The following is a 23,732-nucleotide window of genomic DNA, read 5'->3' as shown; positions in this document are numbered from 1 at the left end:
ATTTAATCATGGTGAATCAACCTTGGTGAACCACACAGAATAAATTTATGGGAAGCTGTCAGTGAATAGTGTATAAAGGGCTGTGACACAAGTTGTTTATGTTTCATTGATGAAGGGCAGGGGAGGTCTTCAACTGATGTCTTTGATATCTGACTCTGCTCTGGAGCTGTTAGGGAGTGGATTAAATGTTGGCGTTTATGATTGTGATAATTTTGTAGTCTTATCTGATTCGCCTGAGGGTACTGGCTGGGAATTGTATAAGGAACAACACGGCATAAATTCACTGTTGTGTCTCAGATAATCTGACATCCTTGATTCTTTCAAGGCCAACTGTGAGTTAAAAGTGTTCCCTGCAAAGCAACATCGATTTGAATTAAGCCTAGTGAACATGATAAAATCACTGCATAAATTACACTGAGTGTCAATAGAGGAGTTTTCCCATAGACACAAAAGCTTGTAAGTAAACTAATACAAACTCCAATTTAAACAAAAAAAAAAAAAGTGGCAATAAATGCTGGGAAAGTTGTGTAATGCCCAAAATACACCTGTTTGGAACATTTTACAGCTGATAGTATCATATTTGGGTGTGATGCTATGGTGGTGTGTTGATACCCATGGCCTGGCTAACTGTCACATCTGTGAAGGTACCACTGATGCTAAAAGGCAAGTGCAGTTTTTGGAGCAACACATGATGCCATCCACACTGTTTTTTTCAGGGAAGCGTCTGCTTAATTCAAAATGCCACGCCAGATTCTTCGTGTATTACAAGAGCATGACTTCACTGTAAAAGTTTGGGTACTTAACTGGCCTGCCTGCAGTCCAGACCTGTGTCCCATTGAAAATATGTGGTATGACATAAAGCAAATTGTTGATCACCTTAAACCGCATATCACGTAAGAATAGGAAAGAATTGCAGTGGTAAATATGCCCTTGCTCCAGCCTTTTTGGAACATATTTCAGGCATCAGTTTGACTTTTAACTGTGTTCATTTGAACATGGGTGTGTTTTTAAATCCCTGTTTTCATTTAAGTTTTACACAGCATCCCAACTTTTTTGTAAGTGCAGTGTGTAACAATGCGTGTCAGTCAGTGAGTCTTCCCAGACACAAAAGCCCCCAAGGACCTATGTGGCACCAGTTCTTATCTGAAAAACATACAGTAATGAACAAAATATACACACGATGACTCCATAAGTCACAAGAATGACAAGATTAACCTGTCTGTTAACTATGCTTTGTTAAGAGTGCGTATCAAGTAAACAGAAAGTCTATCTACACCCTGCTCTAGTATCTCTTCTGCTCCAATTCCACAAAGACTCACTGTATTATGTATTTGTTGTTCTTATCTTCCATCAAAGTCATTAATCAGACTTACAGATCATTTTACAGCAGGAGACACACAGTCTGGCAGTCAGACACAATCAAAACTGTGTGATTTTACCTTTTTATTACAACAGATTCTGACATGTATCTAAATATCAGCCTGAGAAGTCTTGAGAGGATTAAAATTTATGACCTACTCAATAGATAGCTATCGCACCCAATAGATACGTTACCTTCTGGCAATAATACACAAGCAGTTTTAACAAACGCCAAGAACCCATCAAGATAAGTACGCAAGCTTTAGGGTGAGTACCACAGCCGCCACAACAGCAGGATATATTAAGTTAGGCTACTCAAGAAGGAGCATGTTCAAATTCTGTGTAAGCAGACAGCTGATGGTGATTATCATCTGACTCCCACTGGCAAAAAAACAGCCCTGTTAGAGTGGAGCTGTGATTCCAAGATAGCGATTAATACATGAGGCTACAGATGTTTTTCACATCAAACATTTTGACCTGTATAAAAAGCCCAGGTGTTCTCAGTAACATTACTGATGGCTCAGTTCTATTCAAGTGTAGAGCTGCAACAATTAATCTAATAAATGGTTAGTGACTAGTTCATAGACAGAAAATTAGCTACCAACAAGTCATTGCACATTGCAGGCATTCCAGCAAATGTGTGAGAATTTTCTACTTTTCTTTGTCACTGGGTTTTGGACTGTTGGTTTTGAAGATGTCACTTTGGGGAAACTGTGATGAGCAATTTTCACAATTCTGACATTCTACAGATGAAGCGATTCATTGTTTAATCATGACAATAATTGGCAAATTAGCTGATAATGAAAATAATCATCACCTGTAGCCCTACTAAAGTGGGTCAGTGAGCACTACACCAGGACCCTGCACCCATCATTCGCTGCATTTAGCGTGACGTGTTGAAATGTATTTCAATTGAAAACACTCTACTGTGTTATTTCTTTTTTTCATTTACTGTTGGAACCAGAGCACCAACTAGCCTGACATTTACACTCAATTTGTATTTTGTATCTCTTTAGTCAAATACAAATTAGAAATATTGGTAGTGATTCAGAGGCCTGGAACTTCTGCATCCAGGTCAGGCCAGAAGACATCTTGATAAATAGGCAAGTTTCTGCATGATAATACTGGCATCTAGTGGTCATCAAAAGAACCTGCATCTCACTTGTATTTACTTTCCATCTTAACTTACTCATCCGTGTGCATGGTCAGAAGACAAAATGTCCTTGAAAGTCTATCCTTACATATCCACTGGACTGGACTAAAAACAGGACAAACATGCAACTGACAACAGAAGGCCTAAGAAACCTTGTCTGCATCTTTAAGCAGTGAGGCAAAGGGGTCACTTGTAGGTGCTTTTTAAGCTTTTTTCTTTATAAGTTATTTTTTGGATATTTCAAGTAAAAATACAGCATCACAAGACGACCCTGATAACACTGAGATATCCCACCACTAACACTCTTTTTCACTCCAGTAATAACTGTTATTTGATACTGTTGATCCATAATTATTAATGTTCTCTACTTAATTGCATTACTCCCTATGTTCACACACATCTATGCATCGACACACTTGGTCCCACCTATTTTGTACTTTTATTTTCCTTTACTAGTTCATGTCTTTGTCATCTGCCTTCTCCTCAAGCGTTTTTATATTCCAATGTCTTTCTAACATTCAATTACAAACCAGTCGTTAGGGAATTAACCTTGACAGTATTGGTCAACAAGTCACAACCCAAAGTCAGTGCTGGATACTCTGAAACCTTATAGTCAAAGTATCTCCCAATCAAGATTTTTCCCTTTACAGTTTTCCAAAACTCAAAGTTGAATCAGTGAGTGCAGATCAGTGATTTATGATCTGTGACAAAAACAGACAAAAACGCTCACTTTTTATTAAATAAATATCTTTATTGAATCAACAAACCGCACAGTACACAAGGAAGGGAAAAAAATATCCCACCTGAGCGAATTCTTCACTTCTTCCCATTTAACTCTTTCAACATCTGAAAGAAAATGTCGGCCATGAAATGACAGAACATAATATGTACAAAATATTTACAGTATTTACAGTGTCCATGTACTCTGCCACACTAGCGTAATGTGGAGAGTGTGTGTTTGCGTGCGTTGGAGGTTTTGCGTGATTTGACTGGAACCCAGTGACCATAAGGCTTCCTGCTTTCATAGATGTCCACTCTGGGAGTTACCTTTGCACAAGATGGAGCTACCACAGTTGGTTTCACCACAGAATTCTAACAGGACAAAGAAAAAATAAGACATTAGAACACAAAAAATATGTGGAGGAAAATCCAGGTCAGTGTTGGGATGAAAAAAACAATTAAGTAACTCACATTAATGCTGAAAGAGATGATTTTCCTTTTTGGAGACATCTTTGGACTGGGCATATCATCAGGCTCCACCTCGCTGCTCTGTTTCAAAAAGACAAAAAAAACAGCCCCAGTTAGATGTGTTCATAAAACTGCTGGTAGAGTGAGCTTTGACAGTTTGTGAAGTTCATATAAATGACTTATAGCTTCCATTACTAATGTTGTAAAGCACTTCTATTGCATAGATTATGATGAAAATGTTAGCTTCAACAAACTGCAGCTCTCATGCACATTTCCCCCCACCCCCCACTCTGCTGTCAAAAGCTAGGCTCAAGAATTACATGAAGGCTTCAAGGACAGACCTTGAAACACAATAAAATAAAGAAAAAAATGCAAACAAAATATCAAAGTAAAAAGGATGTCTTCTCTGTCTATAGTGGCAGAATGATGGTGACGTAGGTTTCCCAGCCCCCTCAGCACATGGCCCATGTACCAACTTATCTCTGGCATATGGAGAGGAGTTCTTCATCTGTTTTTAGCTCTTGACAGGAATAGTCACTATAACGCAGTCCACACGCCTGTGCTCCATCAGCAAGTGGAGGATTCTGCTAAATAACAACGACCCATTTCAACTTCAAGCATTCATACATTTGTATTGTCAAAGTTCTAAAAAAAAAAAACTATATGAATTGGAGTCAGTGCAATATAATATCTGAATTGCTTGTGTATAATCTATATGTCTATGTGTGAAATTAGCATTTGTATCAAGTCTAAATGTGAGATAATCTACATGTGGTAATGCAAAATCTCTAGTGGATAAACTAAACATTGTGAACATTTCAAGAGTTAATCAATTAACCTTTCACGCAAACACATAATGTCGTCACCCAAGTCACATGACAGCCCTTTAATCCCAGGTGCCGATGAGTGAAGGAGATCACAATCATGTTATCTATGAAGACAGGAATAAATACAGAGAGCATGTGTGTTCCCTCAGGGGTCCAAAGGTTAACACAAGACAGGAAATTCAACACAACACAGAGGTCAAGCTTGAAATAGATAAGTGTTGATAATTCACTGTGCATTATGTACTGTGTATTTGCTGCATCTCTGATGAAATTGTGTCATGATTAATTTGTATGAAAATTCTAGCACAGCAAAAGACTTGGGAAATTACCTACATATATCAATTACCCACGTTAAAACGAATGATCAGTGCACTGTTCTGCAAAAGCGGTATGGAAACTAATAGCTATCCCTATACTTCTCTTCATCCTTTGCCTTGTACTTACACCCAGTTGAAGATGAAAAATACTTCTAGGCCTTTAATTCAAATGTCTGAAAAAGCCTATCCTTAGTGTGTGATGTGTTCAATGTGAAGTCACACTCAGACACCCACCTGTGATGGAGTCTTTTCAGGGTCTTGTCTCACCCTTGTTTCTGGCTCTGGTGACGTCTGTTTGGAATCCACCAATTGCTCTGTCAGGACTGGTTTCACACTCTCTGGAAGCTCCAGCTTCTCCACTCCTAGGATCTTCATAGCATTGGCCTTTGCAGCACAGAGGAGTTCCCTTTTATCTGAGAACACAAATGTTGAGAGAAGATTTTAACTATTATATTCTGTGACATGTTTGTCACTCTCTCTGCAATTAATACAGATACAACAACTAGCATTTTCTTAACCAACTTACCAGCCAAACTCAGACTGCCTGAGCGCCCTGAGGATCTGGACCTTGAACGGCTCCTGTGTGCTCTGGATGGGGATCGTGACAACCTAAACCGGCCTGCACCCCACCTGTGCCTGCTCTGACGGCTGAAAGGCCTGGAGCGGGACCTGTAGCGTCTGCGATGTGAGTACTTGTCTGTTGAGGGTGAGCGGCTGTAGGAACGAGAATGGGCCCTGTAGCGGCGTGGTGGGGAGCGGCGATAGTGGCTACGGCTGTATCTGTAATGGCTGTCACAGCGACAGCGGGAGGAACGTCTGTGACATCGTGGGTGAGAGCGGGACCTGGGGTTGGAGGAGGACCTGCTGCGGGATGAAGATGATGTAGAAGAAGATGAAGACCTGTAACGTCCCCTGTAGCTGCCTCGTCCCCTGCTGCGACTAGAGCCAGAGGAGCGGCTCTTGCGGCTGCTTCTGGATCTGGAGCGAGACCGGGACGAGGCAGGGCTTTTCTGGTCAAAGATTACATTGATGCCATCACTCTGACGAACATGGGCCATTTCAGAGTGGGACTCCTTCACCTTGGCCATTGTTTTCTGACACAACCTGAAATGAGACAAACAAAAAAATAGGTAAGTATTTTTGAAGAACAACATTACACAGTAATCTAGAGCTGCTACAGCTAATCAATAAATCAATTAGTTGTCAACCATCAAATTAATTACCAAGACTTGATAATCCATTACTTGTTTTGAGTTTTGACTTAATTTAAACTGTTCCAATTCTGATATTAGTCTCACATATTTAAATATTTTCTTGTTTATGATAGAGCTGCAACAAGTCATCAAATAATCAGTTATTAATTGATTATTAAATTAATCACCAACTATTTAGATAATTAATTACTTTGTGTAATTTAATAAGAAATATAATAATAATAATAATAATAATAATAATAATAATAATAATAATGAAAAAAGAGTCAATATTCTAATTCCAGCTTCTTAAATGTTCATAGTTTATTGTTCCTTTCTCCTCTGCAACAATTATTTGATTATCTTTAGTTTGTGGATAAAACAAGACATTTCAGACCGTCATCCTGGGCTTTGGGAAACAGTGGTCAACATTTTCACCATTTTCTGACATTTTAGAGGCAAAAAACTATCGATCAGGAAAATAATCGTTAGTCGTAGCCCTACTCTATGACAATAAACTGAACATACATAAGTTATAGACAAGTTAATAAAGGGTAACACTTATCACCATTTTGTTGTCGACCAAACAATTTCAGTCAATCAGTTGAGAAAGTGACTGACAGATTAATCAATAATGATAAATAATCGTTAGCTGCAATTCTCCAATAATAAGACAGATTTGAATGGTGTGGCCTCTGGTAACATTTGTCACATTGGCAATAACGTGCATCATTACAGCTTTCAAAGGGGGGGCCATGATATCATCAGCCACGACCAAAGTGTAATCCTATGCCTGCTGTTGCACAATGGCTTTTGCACAATTCTCAGTGCTGCCCCCCAGCGAGCAAAACAACGTTGTGTAACTGCAGCGGCTGACTGGAGAGAACTGGAAATTTCCACCATGACGCAAGCCAAGGTTAGCTGGACTAGCCTGCTTGAGCTAACTAGTTAAAGATTTAGTTAATATCCAGTTCACACACTTATTGATAAAAAAAACATTTCGACATAACCATTACAATTACACAATCAATACCTTAATATTTACAAAGGTCGGTTAAAGGCAACGGTTTTACACAACACCACAGGTTAGTAAAACGCAGGCTAAAAACTAGCTAATGCAAGAGAGGCGTTGAAAATCTTACCAGGCCGTCTGTAGCTTGAAACCTTTGTTTTGATAACGTCGATATAAACAACCTTTGTCGAGAAAGTCGCCTCCAAACACGTATCACGGATGATAATTTCGAGATATAACTCAAAAAATGTTCTAATATGTTGGTTTGTGGTAAAATATTTACGAAAGAACAAACGTCGTTTCTTCCACGATGTTGAGTCTTCGGTCGTCGCCAGTCGAATGAAATCGAGGCTGGGGGAGCAACGGACGTCAGGAAAATTTCAGTCACGTGGTATTACAGACGAGTTGATTCATCCGAACGACTCTTGAATCTGCTCGGTATGACTGAAAGGAGTCGATTCACTCTGGGCCAAAGTTGTTACTTTTTTGATGTCCACAATATGTATTCTCCAGAGGTGACATAGCCACATGTGCCCTTATTATCTAAGAAAGTGTCAAAATAATTTTAGGACTAAAGGAAGCCATTTCAGTATCGGCTCGTTCAGACTCCGACAAGATTATTTAAAATAATCCAATCGTGTGTCGGCCCGCACACCAACAGAGAAGCAGAAGTGTTTGGATCAACACTGACCAGAAAACAGGGGTTGAATGCCGACACAGTTTCGCAAATTAAAAAAGCCATTGTGAAGTGTAGTGGAGATAAGAAAAGACACGTGTATTCTTTATGGATGTTCTCAGAAACAGTTCAATTCAGAGGTGTTTGAATAAGTATCCAATGCAACATGTTTCCGTTATATGACGAAGGAAAGGAAGAAGGCCGTCACTGAGTTGATCTCGTCTAATTTATTACCCTGTCGTCCAAAAGGGTGTACTCTCAACAGATGCCATTAAAGAGCAAACCAGCACAGTCCACAATTTTAATTATCAAGCGCAACTTTGGTTTGCAGCAGCAGCTGAGGTGGATTTTAGACAGCCATCTTTTGAGATAAGGAACATCAATCGATTGGTATTGATTACTCATATTGTAGCAAAATATCGACATACTAACAATATTACTGCATAAGTATATATATGTTTGTGTATTACTGAATAATAACAACAACAATAATAATAATGAACTTTGCAGTATTGCCCTTTAAATATATCCTCGACAGTCAGGCGATCTCGCGATATTTTATGTAATCTCCAGTCTGTTTACCTTGTTTCCTTCCTCTCCACTGGGTTATATATTGACCGCTGCGTCGTTTGCGCGCGCTGCTGCCGTCCTCTGAACTGCGGGCAACACGTCGAGCAGAGATGGATCTTCTGACTGTACTGCCGTCCAACTTTGGATATGTCATATTTACCTACTTCTACAGCTGGATTATGCTGAGCTACTTAGGAATTAAGGTCGGGGGTGCCAGGAAGAAGTACGACGTGAAGGTAACAGTTGATATGTGACTTGAGAACAACTCAGTATTGGACGCCTAAAGCTGCAATGGAAACGTTTTTTCCATTTGTTTCTCTTGCTAATTTGTCGCATGCGAATCTTTATTTTTGCAGTATCCCACTATGTACAGTGACAAGGAGCAGGTGTTTAACTGTATCCAGAGAGCACATCAGAACACCCTGGAGGTGTACCCTCAGTGGCTTGTTTTCCAGACTATCGCAGCACTTGTCTACCCGGTAAGTATAATGTGTACACACTTTAATTACACACAGCCACAAATTTACTTGCGCATGATGTGTAAGATATTTAGTCTCTGTACAAGTTGGGCTCAGAATGGGATGTTACGGGCTACTACGACTCTTGCAACACATGCCAGTCGTGTGTGGGAGGGACAGGTGATCTTTGCCATAAATCCTCCTCGAGATAACAGAGTCAAAAACAGACAGTGTCACCGTGATTATGCATATTTTCAGACCGTGTCACCCTTGTATTTCCAAGCTGTTTCGTAATTCTGTTTCGTAATTCATTCATTCTCAGTTATCAGCATCTGTGCTCGGGGCTATTTGGGTGACCAGCAGGTTTTCCTATGCCTGGGGCTACTACACAGGAGGTAAGACTGACTAATTGTATCAGAATACATTTTTAAAGTAACCCTCCCGGCCCTGATTATACATAATACATTTACTCAAGTACTGTCCTTAAGTACAAATTTGGTGTACTTATGTATTTTATGCTAGTTTCTACTTTTAGTGCACTACATTTTTATAGATATAAAGGGCTTGTTCTTTGTCACAGACACAACAGTTCTTAACTTCAGGTGATTATACAGTAATGAAAATATACTTCTGAATATTATGTTTAATTTTTGCTTTATTCTACCAGTAAATCCTTGCAAATCTTACACACTGGACCTTTGAGATTTTACATAAAGACAAATAGAATAAACTTGCAAAATCCAACACATTACGTCAGTGGTTTCCAGCCAGTTTGTGACTAATCACAACCAAGTAGTGTCAAGTTGAGTCCCCTAATATCCAGCAGTGATTTTCACTCTCAACACCTTGCATGATCATATTTAAATAACCGTTCAGTAAAATTATCCAACGCTTCCCAAACATTTGTCTTGACACTTGTGACCATGTTGAGGGGGCTCGAATGTTAGGGTGGGAACCACTGGACTAAAGTAGTTGACTGTATATAAAGTAGTTACAACTAAGTCCACCTTTACCAGCCACAGCAGTAACTATGCTACTTACCATCCACACTGCTGCATCAGGATTATTTCCATATAAAACAATATATATCAACCACAGGGACAAAAGCTCTTTCACTTTAACAATTAAAGTACATTTTGCTGCGGATACCTTTGTACTTTACAAGTTAAGTAGGATCTCTAATGCCAGTAATAAGTATTTTTACATTTCTATATTGGTCCTTTTACTTAATTGTAGTATCTAAATGCGCCCACTACTATGTATGGAAGTTTATAGATGTGTGGAATATAATAAACTTGTCAAAGAAAGTTGCTTTATTATTGGATCTTATATATCGCAAAGCCTGTTAATTTCACTTAAAAATGATGCTCAGTTTGTAAGGATCCTGAATTTGTTGGATGAGCAGCACAGCTGATTATGTGTGTGGGTGCCAAGTGAGTTTTGAGTTGTTTGAGAGATTGGCTGATTGAACTCTTTATCAGTGACAAGACATATTGGTAATTTTATACTTCAGTTGTTGAACAAACAGTCAGTACATTTAAGGCCACTGAGGGGTGAACGGGGAGAACTTGTTCGGACGCGTGTTCTTGGCAACAACAATAAACCAATGTCCGATTCGCCGATATCTTTGAGTGCGGTAACCCATTTATTTCCACAGGTGCTCACCTTCACACAGGTAAATCATTATACGTCCATTATTCATCTTAGACAGGTTTCCATTTAACAGGTTTAGTGTCCATCACGGGTCAGTATCCATTTAACAGTTTCAGTTCTAGCTCATTGCCAAACTTCCACGCTGCCACACACGGTCAAAAAACTGTTTGCTTGCCCTGTTCACACACCTGCTGCTCATCACCTGCCTCTTACCTATATTACCTTCTGACCTAGTGCTCCATCCTGTGTACAAACAACAAAACCGCATCTCTATTTACAAATAATCACCTCTGATTAATTAAGAAACAAAAGAAAGAAAAAATATTACTGTGGCTCCAACAGAAATGAACAGGTTTTCCAATGATATAAGATACAATATTAATAATCAGGTGATAACAGAGATATGATTGACCAAAAACAAATTTCCAAACTTTTTTTGACAAGTTTATAAAAGCACATGGTTCAAAATTAAATAAATGTAGGGGCCCTTAAGGAATAAAAAACAAAGTATAATCATTTGAGCGAGAGGCTGCAATGGGTCATAATTCATCGTTCAAGGTCATAATTCTTCTACCTTCTTATCTACTGCTGCACTCCTAGTAATTAGGTAGGTGGTAAAACTATTCCAGTACTGATTAGTGTCATTTGATCCTGTTTGTCTTGTTAATGATTTAAATCACAATAAATCATTTCAAATTTGCACAAAATATGACCCACTGTAGCAAAAGAAGTGTAGGTTACAGTGAGATGGCAGTCCAGTGATTGTCTGAGCATTTTTGTTGCTCCTCACCCAGTTTTTGTTGTTGTTGTTGAATCATTTACAGAAGACAGCATATGGGTCAAAGATAATGACAGAGATAAAAGGTATATGTGATCTAAATTATGGTAATTGTTTAATCTACTTATTTTAGAATAAGTAATGCACTGTCATTTAATGCGTTTTTTTGTCAAAGTATTAGGGGTTCAGAATTTCAAAATCAGACCAAAACATTATCTCATGAACAAATTTGGTAATCATTTTATTATACTGACTGTCGTTTCATTCTACTTCTTTGAAAGTTTGCATTGTTCTGTTTTATGTTTTGTTCCAGATCCAGCCAAGAGGATGAAAGGTGCCTACGGCTACATTGGATACTTTGGCGTCATCATTCTGTCCATATCTGTGGCCTTACAGTTGCTTGGAGTCTTTTAAGACAACTGACATCTTGTTTACTCATTCCCACTGGCCCGCATGGCATTGTCAGATGCATCACCTCTTAAGTAGCTGTATAATTCTTGAAATGTTCATTTCAAATGATGACGCTCAACATGTTTTAATGGACCAGTAACTTGATATCTTTATAGTCCAGTATTTCTTGTGAATGTCTTCTCCATGTACTCATCAACAATAAAGTAGATAACTGACTGATACTACAGCCCCACATATGTAATGTTGCAGTTTGTGAATAAGAAAAGGATTTGCGGGAGGCATGAAGGCCCCATGTGACTCACACATGATGTCTTAGGCGCAAATCTCCCATCAAACCATGCAGCAAATGGTTTCAAGATCTACTGGCCACCTTAACAAACTACGGTAGTCTGAGAAATATTATGTTGACTGTATCTAGAAAGTCATGTCCTCTCAGATAACAATAGTGTAAACCTTTACCCCTTTGTTTCAGTAACTGGCATGTTGTAAACATTTATTTAGTTGCTTCACACCCACCCATACCACTGACCCACAGATAAAGCGCAGTAAAATACAAACAGGCCTGTATACAAGTAAAGGAAAGACAATACATACATATATTCTTTCAGAGATTCATTTTTTTAAAACACTTCTAATTGTAAAAGAACAATATAACAAACATGTATTAGAAGAAATGTATTAAAAATATTTGCACCATGTAAACACAAAATACCTGTAACATAATCTAGACACATAGATCAAGAAAGTGTGTTTCATTCTTAGTGCATACAAAGAATAAAATGCTTTTAATTATTTTAAATAATATACATCACATACAAAAAAAAAACATACAAAGAACAATAATAGGCTTAGCCTGGAACTTAAATATGATATGCCTTGAATACAATCTATTAACTATTTTTAAAATTAAAATATTATTCATTGCTCTATGATGCCTCAAAAAATTAAATAATAATAATAATAATAATAATAATAATAATAATAATAACGTGTGTGTGTGTCTGTGTGTGTGTGCGTGTGCCTGAGTGCCACGGACCCCTGTTTGTGGACCACTGCATTATTTGACATCTGCTTTCTCATATTTATGTTTTCATTATTTAGATATAATTTGAGATATATTTAAGTATTTATTGTTTTTTATCTTTGCATAGATAAACTTTGGATTTGGTTAAGTGGCAAATGTATGCATTATTTTCAGGATTTTCAGGAGTCCGGCATATCTTCATAAATCAATGTTAAAGCATAAGAGCTCTGCAAAATGCTTATCCACTGTGCTTCCTTCATGAACTAGTGCTAAGCTCGTACTTCCAAAGTAATGAATCGGGAAAACCGCATGCGCACGGCAGTTTAAGCATTTTATTGGGAAATAATAGGGACAATAATTACGGAGTTGACTCTATACTTTAATGAGTAAGACCATTAAACCTGTACTTTATATTAAGCCGAAGAAGCTATGCATACACTATGTTGATTTATATTTCATCACTTTCAGTTTGACCTACCAGTATACGACTGTTCACTTAAGTGCGCTCATTTATACATTTATACAACAGTTCTATCACATATAAGTCGATTAACGTATAAAAATCCCCACATACCTAAGCTTCTACTTTTTGAAAGGTTAACGTGCTTGTAATCTTTATAAAATTCAATTTGTTCACAACACCTGAATGCAGCAATAGCAACAGCGTCTCAGTGGCTCTCGGCCGTGGCTAGAAGGGAACCCCAGACTCGCGACAAATCTCGCGAGAGTGCTACATTTTAATCCAAACCATGATCGTTTCCTAACCCTAATCAAGTGGTTCTGTCCCTAAACCTGCCAAAATATTGAACATATATTAACATATTACAAAACATAGTTCGTACAAAATGCACAGTACAAATCTCGCGAGAGTTTTGCAAATCTTGGGTTCCCTCCTAGACACGAGCTTCCCCAAATGGGTGTGGATCAACTGCGCATGTGCACAGCCGAGCTCTCTCGGAAGCTAAGTCGTATATATCTAGGGGGTCCACATCAAAAAACGAAAATAAAAGGTAAGAATTCCTTTCAAAAATGACATAACAGTCGAGAAATGCTGTTGTAGTTTGTATTTCCGCTTTGTACTACCGTTGTCGTTTGAGTTATGCTATTATTTTTAGCGACTTCGTAGCTAGAAGAAATCTTCAAGGAAATGTTTGCTAGTGCCAAAGCAATGAACAAAAGAATCCGACGACACATCCGTGTTTTTTTTTAATCTACCGTGTGAATACAGTTTGTGTTTTAACGGCTTCATAGTGGACACATCGATATCTTTGTTGTGGAATTGATGTTACGGAGCTTTAGTGTAAAAATCAGGAGTTGTTGATTGTTGGTGTCTGGTATATAGGTTAAGCCAGAGAGTTGAGCATCATCCTGACTGTACAGAGACTGCGCATAAACATACAGTAACAGTACTCATTGTTTTTACGGAGTTCCAACAACAGTTTGTGGAGGAATTGAATTTGGCTGTTTTATATATATATATATTTAATAGTTGAGTAGTCGAGATGATTGAGAATTTCTGGAAAGTTTTTGTTGTTTTCACTTTTACGCATTGTTGGCCCTAACTAACGCCCTTTCATTTCCTCAGAGTCATGTCAGGATTTCTGGACGGGATCCGATGCGGAGACTGCGAGTGCAATGTGGACTGGGGGGAGAGAAGAAACACCATCGCTTCTATAGCTGCTGGAGTTCTGGTATTTCACTGGTTGTCTCACAGTTCAGTCCAAATAGACCGTAGCAACATGGGGGAGGTGGAGATTTGTGTTTATAGTCTATGCTTTCCTTACTAATCATAAGCGTACATATGCAGAGCTCTGGATTCCTGTTTTAAATACCCATGCTGCAGATTTATTACACATTTGACATGCATGTTCATACTTGTCCTGTGGATCTTGTTGTTGCAGTTCTTCACTGGTTGGTGGATCATCATCGACGCAGCAGTTAAATATCCTGAAGAGGCAAACTTTCACCATGCCTATCACACTTGTGGAGTCATCGCTACACTGGCGTTTCTCATGTAAGACAGACTTTGCAGACTGTTTATATCACTGAGATTCATCATCACAAGGGTAAATTATTTGGTGTTGCTTAAAGCTACTACAAGGAGTTTTTAACTGGTTAGAAAATTGGGTATTACTATATAGTTATTGCTAATGCCTATCACTGGGTCAGATTCTCCATGAAATCGGATGACACAAGCCTGTGTTTACATTTTCATAGCCAGAGTTACAGTGAGTTGTACATTAGCCCGTTAAACAGAAGGAGGAGAATGTTTTTCTGACAGTATATTATGTGGTTATTGCTGTGGAAACACTGATGCTTTTTGTCTACAGATTATCCAAAATAAACAAAATATTAAAGTTCCTTAAAGCAGGTTTAAGTTTAAAGCCACATCTCCAGGACTTCCTCAGCATCTGGAGTTGCTCATTTGTCATGCAGATGGCATAGTTGTTATCACGTGACCTAAGTATAAAGTTTCAGTCATGTGACTGACTGGTAGTTGTCTGTTGGGGGGGTAGGGTGGTTACCCTTGGCTCCAGTTTCAGATGTGGGTGGCCATCAACTGACTCCTGGTTGATGACTTCAAACCCTCCCATTTGATGCTGTGAACAAGTTTGATCTAGTGTTCTCAGTAGTTATCATGTGATTGAAATTCCACATTTATCTCCACCACAACCAAGCAAATCCATCTGCTAAGAACACCCATGACTCAGGGCTGAAAGCCTCTGAAACACAAAATAAGTGGATCTTGTGATGATATTTTTTTGTCTACGTGCTATGTCCCAACTTGTCCTTCAGTTTGGGATAAGATGCTACTTGTAATTCTTATCTTGTCTAAGGGACAGTCCCACCTATTGCATTGAATTATTACCATAGGATCAGACAACAGTCCCTTTTATAGTGGACAAATACCCACTAACATCTGGCATTTTTCTTCAGTGTGAAAGGGTACAATTAGCATTGCAGTATAGGGACAACTCTAAGTCACGGTTATTAATTGGCTCTAGGTCTGATGGCCATGATGGAAACTCGACACCTGAATGGACGCTGTTTTTTTCCCCTTTTCAACATTGGCAGGATGCTTGAAGGCTTGTTGCCTCCGTCTGCAACTTCTGCGACTCTTTATCATATCAGCCACAAATTCTGTCTGTCTACCTTCAAGCAGCACTTCAACATCATTCCAAATTAGTTGGTGTTGATTTTGAAAGAGAGACTAAAGTAAAAGAGACCAAAAAGTAACCACCATAACATTGTCCCCTGCCTCCATGCTGCTTTCTATGTTTTAGTAATCCTCTTTGCTGGTGTGTTTGGGAAAGCAAAAATGACACCTTAGAAAAAAGAATGGAAATGTTAACTCATGTACTGGCAATGTAAAACGGAGTAAATTGGGTATTTTAAGGGGGGTTACCTGTGTTTAAAAAGACATTCATACACATGCTAATTTGGTGTAAAAACAGTATTACTAAGTAGCGTCTGTTTTGTTTGTAATTTTTTTTTCCATTTCATTTGATATAGGATAAATGCTGTTTCAAATGGCCAAGTGAGAGGAGACAGCTACAGTGAAGGCTGCATGGGACAGACAGGTGTGTATGATAAGATGATAAACTGCCAACTTTTTTCTGTTTATACCGATGCTGCCTTCACTGGATATCGTAACTCTGTCACACCCGGTTTCTACAGTACTCTCATTTCATACTGTTTATTTTTATCTGCCACCAATACAACATACAGGCGGTAAAACACAAACTCAAAGAAGCGTTGCCTAGAGTCACTCACTGACCCACCCTGTCTTATCTCTGTCTGCAGGCGCTCGAGTGTGGCTCTTCCTTGGCTTCATGCTGGCTTTTGGCTCCCTCATCGCCTCCATGTGGATTCTGTTTGGAGGATTCGTAGTGCCAAGTAAGTCCTGTTTGTCTGCTTCACACACCATAACCCAATTTGCACCGACTGTTTAGTGAACAGTTTTGGGGTGTGACGTTTACAGGCACGTTACAGTATTGAGCAACTCAGACTTGTGTTTTGAAAATTGCAGAGAATTAAGCCAGCATGGCTGTGTTCAGACTGCAGGCACATATGATCTTTTCAAATCTGATTTGGGCCACTTTCATATGTGGTCCCAAAGCTGATACAGGTCTGGTTCTTGAAATGTGGATTTTTGAAATTTTGGATAAAATCTGTTTCTGTGAAACCAGTCACATCACAATCCCACGACTGACTCCACATCTAGACACACCTCTGTCGAGAAGTAGCAGCCATTACTCCACATGAAGCTGTAGTTAAATTTGGCTCTCTGACTCCTCATCCTTACAATCATCTGCTCTGTAAATATAAATAGTATGGTCTAGACGAGGGATGCTCCTGCTGACTAATTTCCTGATGATTAAAAGGAAATTTTAATTTAGACTATTTAACAACTATGAAAAGTAAGAAAACAGTCAAACTGAGCACAATTTATTACAAGTATTGAGAGCCATTGGAAGCTGTTAATTACATTATTGAATAACCAAACCATATTTTAAATGTCGCTGGAATGCGTGTCAGTTTGTGCTGTGCATTATGAACCTTGCACATTTGCTTACAAAACATAACAACTCACTAAATGAGCCAGCTTTTCAGACCGAGTGGGACCACAGCATGTGTAAGTGAATGAGTTTATGACATCGTAATGTAGCCACTGCAGTGTGGCTCCTGTTAACGGGGCTCACACCAGCATCCTGCTCTACTTGCAGGTTAGTGTCTTCGTGCCTGTGCTGAATGTGTTAACACATTGAATGCACATTGAACATAGCATATGATGCAGTCATTTACTATGCATGTTGCTGTATGAAGTGAGCAACAGGTTGTGAAGTCCAGTCATAAAAACCTCCTCATTTATTCATTGTGGTACTGTGTCAAATGAAAAAGTAACTTGTAAATCTGTTGTCTTTTGCAGAAAAGCCTATTGTCTACCCCGGTATCGCCATTTTCTTCCAGAATGCGTTCATTTTCTTCGGGTAAGCTAACAGTCCTCAGCGGCACACTTCATCACAGGTATTTTGAGGAAATATTTCTCTTACACTGTCTCTCTGTCTTCTGATTAGGGGTTTGGTCTTCAAGTTTGGACGCACAGAGGATCTGTGGCAGTAATGGTTTCCTGGGTGTCTTTATGTCCACTGTTTATACACTCTGCTTTCTATATTGTATGAGACAATATGCTTTAGTGGTTATTCACTTTATATATAAACTTTTTTAGCTTTCAGATTAACATTTTTAATTTATATCATTTGCTGTATAATGGCTAAATCATAACTAAGCACAAATTCCATAGATTACTTTAAAGTTGAACATTTTCAACTTTGTGTGGCACATCTTTACATGTGTCTATTTGCACTCAGACTGTGTAGCCATGTTGTTATGATGGTTTACAATTTGTGTATAAAAAAGTATATTTTGGGAGCTTTACTTCCCTTAACTGTCCACATTTACTTTGATTATACTTACTTCTGTTGACATCCATTAATTCTAGTTGTCTCTTAAGTGGAAAGAACATAAATTATTGTGGTACAAATTATCATTAAGGGCAATATTTCATAATACTGTACACATTTACTGAATGTAAGCATACAGGACTGTTTGTATTTTTCCTGAAATACCAGTGTCAGCTCTGAAACTTTGCAGCCATCTTAATTTATGGCTGACATGAAGTCAACAAAGGTTTCACAACTGTAGTGTGTTGTATGTGTACTGGAGATTTGTATTTGACTGCAACACTTATCCATTTGCTTGTGTAACATCCAAAACATGAGGTCAGTTTCTGACGACCGTGGCACCATTAAACAGAAACATACTGAGCAGTAACTGAGTCTTACATTAATGTTTCCGCAGTTCAAACCTTTTTTAATTATCCTAGTCTTGCACATATAAAAATATCTATAAACTACCTTATACAAAAATAAAAGTAATTGTACGAAATTATGATTAGCGACAGAAATAAGCACCAAAAGTAGTTTTGTACTTCCAAGGTCAGGCTTGGTCAACTTCTTTCTTCATATTCTTACTTGCGTACTGAAAGATGGGAAAACTGCAAAACATGAAAATATGTTGTATTATGAATTGACCTTTTTATGGTATAGCACAACAAAATAAAATAATGCTAAATACATGACTGTGAAAACCCATTTCTGCCAATTTGATGAAAAAAAAAACTGGAAATCATTATTATGAGAAACTTTCTGGAAATTATGTATGAGTATCTCAAAATCATGATTATATCTCTAAAAATATTGAGTTATTATCTCAAAATAATAAGAAACTCTCAATTTAATGTCATTATCTATAGATAGTACGTTATTATTTTTAGTGTCTTTCATAATTACAACCCTGATTCCAAAAAAGCTGGGAAAGTTGTGCAAAATGTAAATAAAAATCTAAATGCAAGTATTTGCTTTTGACTTGTATTCAAATGATTATAGTACAGAGACAAGATATTTAATGTTGAAACTGATAAACGTATTAAAAAATTGTTTTTGTAAATGTACACTCATTCTGAATTTGATGCCTGCAACACATTTCAAAAATGTTGGGACAAAAAAAAACATCTGTTTGGAACGTTTTCCCGGTGTCCAGGTTAGCTGGTAACGGCTGACAGTATCTTGATGGGAATTAAAGGGGCTCAGTTGTTCACAAGCATGGATGGAGTGAGGTTCACCGCCTGAATTTAGGGATTTTGCCGTCAACCATCGAGAGTATCATTAAAAGATTCAGAGAATCCACAGACGTCTCTGCATGTAGGGCGCATGAATGGAGAAGACTTTCACTTTTCAAACCTCAGCAGTTGGTGTCCTTTGTTCCCAAATGCTTAATGAGTGTTGTTAAAAGACAATGATAATGATGTATCACACTGGTAAATATGCTCCTGTCCCAACTTTTTTTTCCAACATACTACAGGCATCAGATCCAGACTGAATGTATATTTTGAAAAACCAATAAAGTTAATCAGTTCGAACATTAAATATCTTGTCTTTGTACTTTTTTCAATTGAATGTAGTTTGAAAAGTTTTTTGCGAATCATTGCATTCTGTTTTTATTTATGTTTTACACAACGTCCAAACTGTTATTAAATTGGGGTTATTCGTACATCTCTGCAAAAAAATGGATGTCCATACATAACTGTTTAGTATCACTATAGCTAATTAGAATTGATGACTTCTTTTCAGTGCAGAAAAAAAAATTCTCTTCAGTCACATATTTTGTTTGCTTGTAAGAAGACAGACTTGACTGCCTACCTCCCAGAAAGCCTGATCATCAAAACATTTCTTGTCTTGGGGTGGTCTCCAGATCTTCCACTTGAGTAGGAACCCTTTAAATAGTGACATATAAGAGTCATTAGTAAAACCTACAAATGGCAAACGTACTTTATAATATGATAGTGATATACACTTAAAAAAAAAGATTTCAGTAAGTTTTTAAGATTTATTCAAAATTTCTTGTCTCATCTATGACAATAAGTTGAATATCTTTGGGTTGTGGACAAAACAAGACATTTGAGGACATCATCTTGGACTTGGGGGATAATTTTTCACCATTTTCAGACATTTTGTGGACCAAAGAACTCAGGTGGTACAGAATAATTCAAAATTGACCATCAGTCTTTTTGTATGATTGTACCAGGCTGCTGATAATGGAAACTTTACTAGAAAGAAGACACACCTGTAATGATTCCCATGGCCAGACTCAGAGTGATGGTGACGAGGAGAACACAAATGTGAAATACAGCAAACCGGATTGCCCTACAAAATAAAAGACCAATCACAAAGGGGTGTCACACCTTTGTGTGTGTGTGTGTGCATGTGCATGTGTGCATCATATGACAGGTGCATTCTTACGTTGCGTGATCATCATAGTCTCTAATCTGTAGGACGAGTTGTGCTAGCCATCCCAGTAGACCAGGGAGTCCATGTGTGCTCAGTATAGTACAGGTGTCATGGCACTGAAATGCAAGCAGCATGTGGTTCTGGAAAATAAAAGCTTTATGAGGAGCTGTGATGCGTAAATTATTTAATCAAGTGGTATGAAGGTGTCCATGTGGTGATCAAAACCTTAAGGTATCTGAATCCGATGGTTGATACAACAGCAGCAGTGAATCCAATTGTCATGGCTTCCCATGGCTGATTAACTGCTGACATGGACACCCCAACAGCAACACCGCCGGCAAGGGTACATGACTGCACATGGATCTGACAGAGGAGTGAAGATATATGCTTCATTATAAAACAGTTATCACTGGAATTAATCACACAGATTGATTGGATTTTTTTTTTTTGATCAGCTCTTGTGATACTTAACAGGTGTAAGTCCTGTCACTCAAGCGAATAAGGACTGTTCATGAAAGAGCATAATGGTGAGTTAAGATATCAAGTGTCAGATCATACCAGGTTGAGTTTTCCCTTGGGACTCGAGAGCACAGACAGAGCAGCTGCTGTTACAGCACTGACAGCCAGGGCCAGGTAGGTGCTCAACACGGCCCCTAGCTTCCTCCCAGGAAAACGATCATCCACAAGGACTGAATTGAAACTGGGCCAAAACATCCAGAGGAACACAATCCCTGGAGAACAGAGGATTCATAGTATTATTATATGGCTACAAAATACATACAATGATCACAAATGAGCACAAAACAACTACAAAAGACACAAAATGACCACAACAGACATATAATGACCATAAAAAGACTAAAACTAAAACTACAAATAACATTATCACAAAGAGATACAAAACAACAACAAAAGATAAAAAATGACCACAAATAGATGTAAAATGACTCTAAAAGAACAAATAAAGCAGAAATGGACAGAAAAAAACACAGAGAGATGGAAAACAACTACAAAAGACACAAAATTGCCACAAAATGATGCTAAACTACAAAATGGGGCAAACAACCATTAAAAACACAAAAGGACCACAAAATGACCTCAAAGGGACACAAAGCAACTACAACAAAAAGGAGCAAAACAACCACAAAAAGTTGCAAAATAACACATTAAGAGGCACAAATAACTAGAGAGACAAGAAGACTACAAAGAGAGACAAAACAACCAGCACAAAACGACCACATAGAGACACAAAACTACAGAACGATGTGTAACAACTACAAAGAGACACTGAATGGTTACAAAAAATGTGCAAAATTACTACAAAAGGAAATAAGCTGCTACAAAAACAAGCAAAACAACCACAAGGTCTGTGTAGGACAGATGATGGGGCCTTGTACATGTCTGTGCCCCGGGGCCCACTGTCTCATAATCCGTCCCTATCCAGCAGTAACATGAAATCATAGTCTACACTACTAGTTACCCAGCATGGAGAATAATCCTGTTTTGCGATCAAATTTCTCTTTTTCAAAACCCTGACTGGATCCTTTACGTTGCAGTATCCAGGCCAGTACGAGTCCAAAGAAGGCCCCGAAGATGTGAAGCAGCATGATGCTGTTCAGATACTGGACCTGGAGTTAGAAAACACCATTATAAACAAATATCAGGATGACCTAAGTACATAGCATGTAGGGCATGTGGTTGATTTGAATATGTTGTAACTGAACTGAACTGATGTAAGTGTGAAAGTCTCTTACTTTGAGCAGAGTCCGGAGGAGCCACTTATTCAGGACAAACCCTGTCACCTCCAGCAGGGCGAGAAGGATGAGCTGGACCGGGTTGGTCTTCCCCAGCACGGCTCCCATTGAAATGAGGGCAGAGGCAGCGCACATCTCTGCAACTACTAAACTGTAACAAAACATTATAACCACTAACTTACAAATTGCAACTGGCAAATATGTGTAATATTGCAGAGGCTGGCTGATGCTGTCTAATACATCTCGGTTCAACTGAGTGTCAGATATGTGCCATCAAATTTAAAATGTGTCAAAATGACTGCCTCAGCTGACGACTTACCTTCTCAAATCTAGCCTGATCCACCCTCTGTAATACCAGGACTCAATTCCAAGGAGTAGGACAGCCCACTGGGTGGCTATGACAGCCACAAGGAGGTTGAACCCAGAGCCACTGAAACCATACCGCACTAGAAAAGTGCACAAAAAGCCAAACCCAAGAACCACCATCACGTTCACATCCTGGAACTCTGCAGGAGAGAAGTAGTGGGCTTTAAAAATGTTCACACACCCGAATCACAGGACAGGCTTGTACAATACAGTCACTTCTGCTGGGTTTCACCTCAAAGCCCAAGTTTCAGTGGTGGTAGAAGTACTTCATTCCTCCATTCTAAATCTAATGTACCTAAGTAAAAGTACATAAGTATGCCAGTGCCGAAGATGTGTCCAAGTAGCAACAGAGGGTGTATTCTAATGATCTGAATCTGCAAATGAGCTGGTAGTCTAATGAAGCTAATGCTGTCAAATATGTGTAGTGGAATAAAAGGTTCAACAAAATTTTGTGGAATAGAAGTATAAAGTAACAAATATTCAATTAGAGTTCAAATAAAGTACACGTGCCTTAAAATTGTACATAAGAACAGTACTTGAGTAAATATACTTTATTACATTCCACTACTGCCAATTTTCAGGAAGCAACCCAGGTCATCTGCTCCTGAAGAACCAGTTACTGCATGAGCTTATCAATGCCCAACAGTAATAACTGCAGCCCCTCCCCAGACCCCTGGATTCAAGTATAAAATTTCATTTAGCTTTTTAAAGAACCTGGATGAAGTAGCTTGAAATGTACGCTGTTGTTTTAACGTGTTATTCCAAGGAAACAAAAATGTCTACATGTCACCCCCCCATTGTCTCGCCCCCTCAACCCTCTCCAAACTTACCTGGGTAAAAGTTGCTGAAGGCAGTCCCATCTTCTTTTACATGGCTGTCGATCCGAATGTAAAAGGAATATATGACAATGAAGCCTGTCTGCAGAAGAAGCAGCAGAGGTGCCAGACGGGAGCGCAGACTTGGTGCGTACTGCGGAGCCATTGGAGATGTTCCCTGCGCTCTTCTCTTCCAACTGACGCGTGTGTCGCCCCGGCGCTTTAAAGAGGGCGAAACCTTGAACCCATACTTCCGTTTTATCGGCTGGTAGATATGTAAAATATCTGTTCTGACCAATCATGAGTGAAGTGTGATTTTGATGACTGT

At 38.6% G+C, this 23,732-nt stretch overlaps 4 protein-coding genes across 4 annotated transcripts; 2 read left to right on the top strand and 2 right to left on the bottom strand.

The window, feature by feature from the left end:
• Positions 1-3,242: 3,242 nt before the first annotated feature.
• rsrp1 (arginine/serine-rich protein 1) lies at positions 3,243-7,399 on the bottom strand. Its single transcript, XM_084741942.1, has 5 exons — positions 7,180-7,399; positions 5,371-5,948; positions 5,079-5,257; positions 3,704-3,781; positions 3,243-3,604 (listed from the first exon to the last, which is right to left on the bottom strand). Exons 2-5 carry the CDS (start codon positions 5,930-5,932, stop codon positions 3,446-3,448), a joined length of 978 nt encoding a protein of 325 aa, XP_084598068.1. The 5' UTR covers positions 5,933-5,948; positions 7,180-7,399; the 3' UTR covers positions 3,243-3,445.
• Positions 7,400-8,314: 915 nt separating this feature from the next.
• On the top strand, positions 8,315-11,821 carry mgst3b (microsomal glutathione S-transferase 3b). The gene is made up of 4 exons (XM_084741943.1): positions 8,315-8,531; positions 8,652-8,774; positions 9,076-9,148; positions 11,498-11,821. Exons 1-4 carry the CDS (start codon positions 8,406-8,408, stop codon positions 11,596-11,598), a joined length of 423 nt encoding a protein of 140 aa, XP_084598069.1. The 5' UTR covers positions 8,315-8,405; the 3' UTR covers positions 11,599-11,821.
• Positions 11,822-13,543: 1,722 nt separating this feature from the next.
• Positions 13,544-18,454, top strand: tmem50a (transmembrane protein 50A). The gene is made up of 7 exons (XM_084741949.1): positions 13,544-13,629; positions 14,205-14,310; positions 14,521-14,633; positions 16,133-16,200; positions 16,424-16,516; positions 17,550-17,610; positions 17,698-18,454. Exons 2-7 carry the CDS (start codon positions 14,209-14,211, stop codon positions 17,741-17,743), a joined length of 483 nt encoding a protein of 160 aa, XP_084598075.1. The 5' UTR covers positions 13,544-13,629; positions 14,205-14,208; the 3' UTR covers positions 17,744-18,454.
• A 12-nt stretch (positions 18,455-18,466) lies between these two features.
• On the bottom strand, positions 18,467-23,645 carry rhd (Rh blood group, D antigen). Its single transcript, XM_084741948.1, has 10 exons — positions 23,420-23,645; positions 22,543-22,729; positions 22,224-22,374; positions 21,950-22,097; positions 21,028-21,200; positions 20,695-20,832; positions 20,482-20,609; positions 20,306-20,385; positions 19,882-19,955; positions 18,467-18,677 (listed from the first exon to the last, which is right to left on the bottom strand). Exons 1-10 carry the CDS (start codon positions 23,568-23,570, stop codon positions 18,651-18,653), a joined length of 1,257 nt encoding a protein of 418 aa, XP_084598074.1. The 5' UTR covers positions 23,571-23,645; the 3' UTR covers positions 18,467-18,650.
• Positions 23,646-23,732: the final 87 nt, after the last annotated feature.

This window comes from Lutjanus erythropterus, chromosome 18, assembly GCF_056507025.1.
Source record: "Lutjanus erythropterus isolate fLutEry1 chromosome 18, fLutEry1.hap2, whole genome shotgun sequence".
In the NCBI taxonomy this organism is placed as follows: domain Eukaryota; kingdom Metazoa; phylum Chordata; class Actinopteri; order Lutjaniformes; family Lutjanidae; genus Lutjanus; species Lutjanus erythropterus.
Note: the sequence above shows the minus strand (reverse complement) of the source record. Positions and strands in the feature narration are given on the sequence as shown.

What these genes read in the sequence shown, in the direction of transcription:
- rsrp1 (XM_084741942.1), bottom strand. Translation starts at nt 5,932, where the DNA reads ATGGCCAAGGTGAAGGAGTCCCACTCTGAAATGGCCCATGTTCGTCAG. An exon ending in CTGAAAAGACTCCATCACAG is followed by an intron (nt 3,782 to 5,078) that starts GTGGGTGTCTGA and finishes TTTTTGAAACAG; the next exon opens with AGCAGCGAGGTGGAGCCTGA. An exon ending in TCATCTCTTTCAGCATTAAT is followed by an intron (nt 3,605 to 3,703) that starts GTGAGTTACTTA and finishes TTGTCCTGTTAG; the next exon opens with AATTCTGTGGTGAAACCAAC.
- mgst3b (XM_084741943.1), top strand. Translation starts at nt 8,406, where the DNA reads ATGGATCTTCTGACTGTACTGCCGTCCAACTTTGGATATGTCATATTT. An exon ending in TCGCAGCACTTGTCTACCCG is followed by an intron (nt 8,775 to 9,075) that starts GTAAGTATAATG and finishes ATTCATTCTCAG; the next exon opens with TTATCAGCATCTGTGCTCGG. An exon ending in CTGGGGCTACTACACAGGAG is followed by an intron (nt 9,149 to 11,497) that starts GTAAGACTGACT and finishes GTTTTGTTCCAG; the next exon opens with ATCCAGCCAAGAGGATGAAA.
- tmem50a (XM_084741949.1), top strand. Translation starts at nt 14,209, where the DNA reads ATGTCAGGATTTCTGGACGGGATCCGATGCGGAGACTGCGAGTGCAAT. An exon ending in GCTACACTGGCGTTTCTCAT is followed by an intron (nt 14,634 to 16,132) that starts GTAAGACAGACT and finishes CATTTGATATAG; the next exon opens with GATAAATGCTGTTTCAAATG. An exon ending in AATGCGTTCATTTTCTTCGG is followed by an intron (nt 17,611 to 17,697) that starts GTAAGCTAACAG and finishes TCTTCTGATTAG; the next exon opens with GGGTTTGGTCTTCAAGTTTG.
- rhd (XM_084741948.1), bottom strand. Translation starts at nt 23,570, where the DNA reads ATGGCTCCGCAGTACGCACCAAGTCTGCGCTCCCGTCTGGCACCTCTG. An exon ending in ATCAGGCTAGATTTGAGAAG is followed by an intron (nt 22,375 to 22,542) that starts GTAAGTCGTCAG and finishes GTTTTGTTACAG; the next exon opens with TTTAGTAGTTGCAGAGATGT. An exon ending in GACTATGATGATCACGCAAC is followed by an intron (nt 20,386 to 20,481) that starts GTAAGAATGCAC and finishes TTTATTTTGTAG; the next exon opens with GGCAATCCGGTTTGCTGTAT.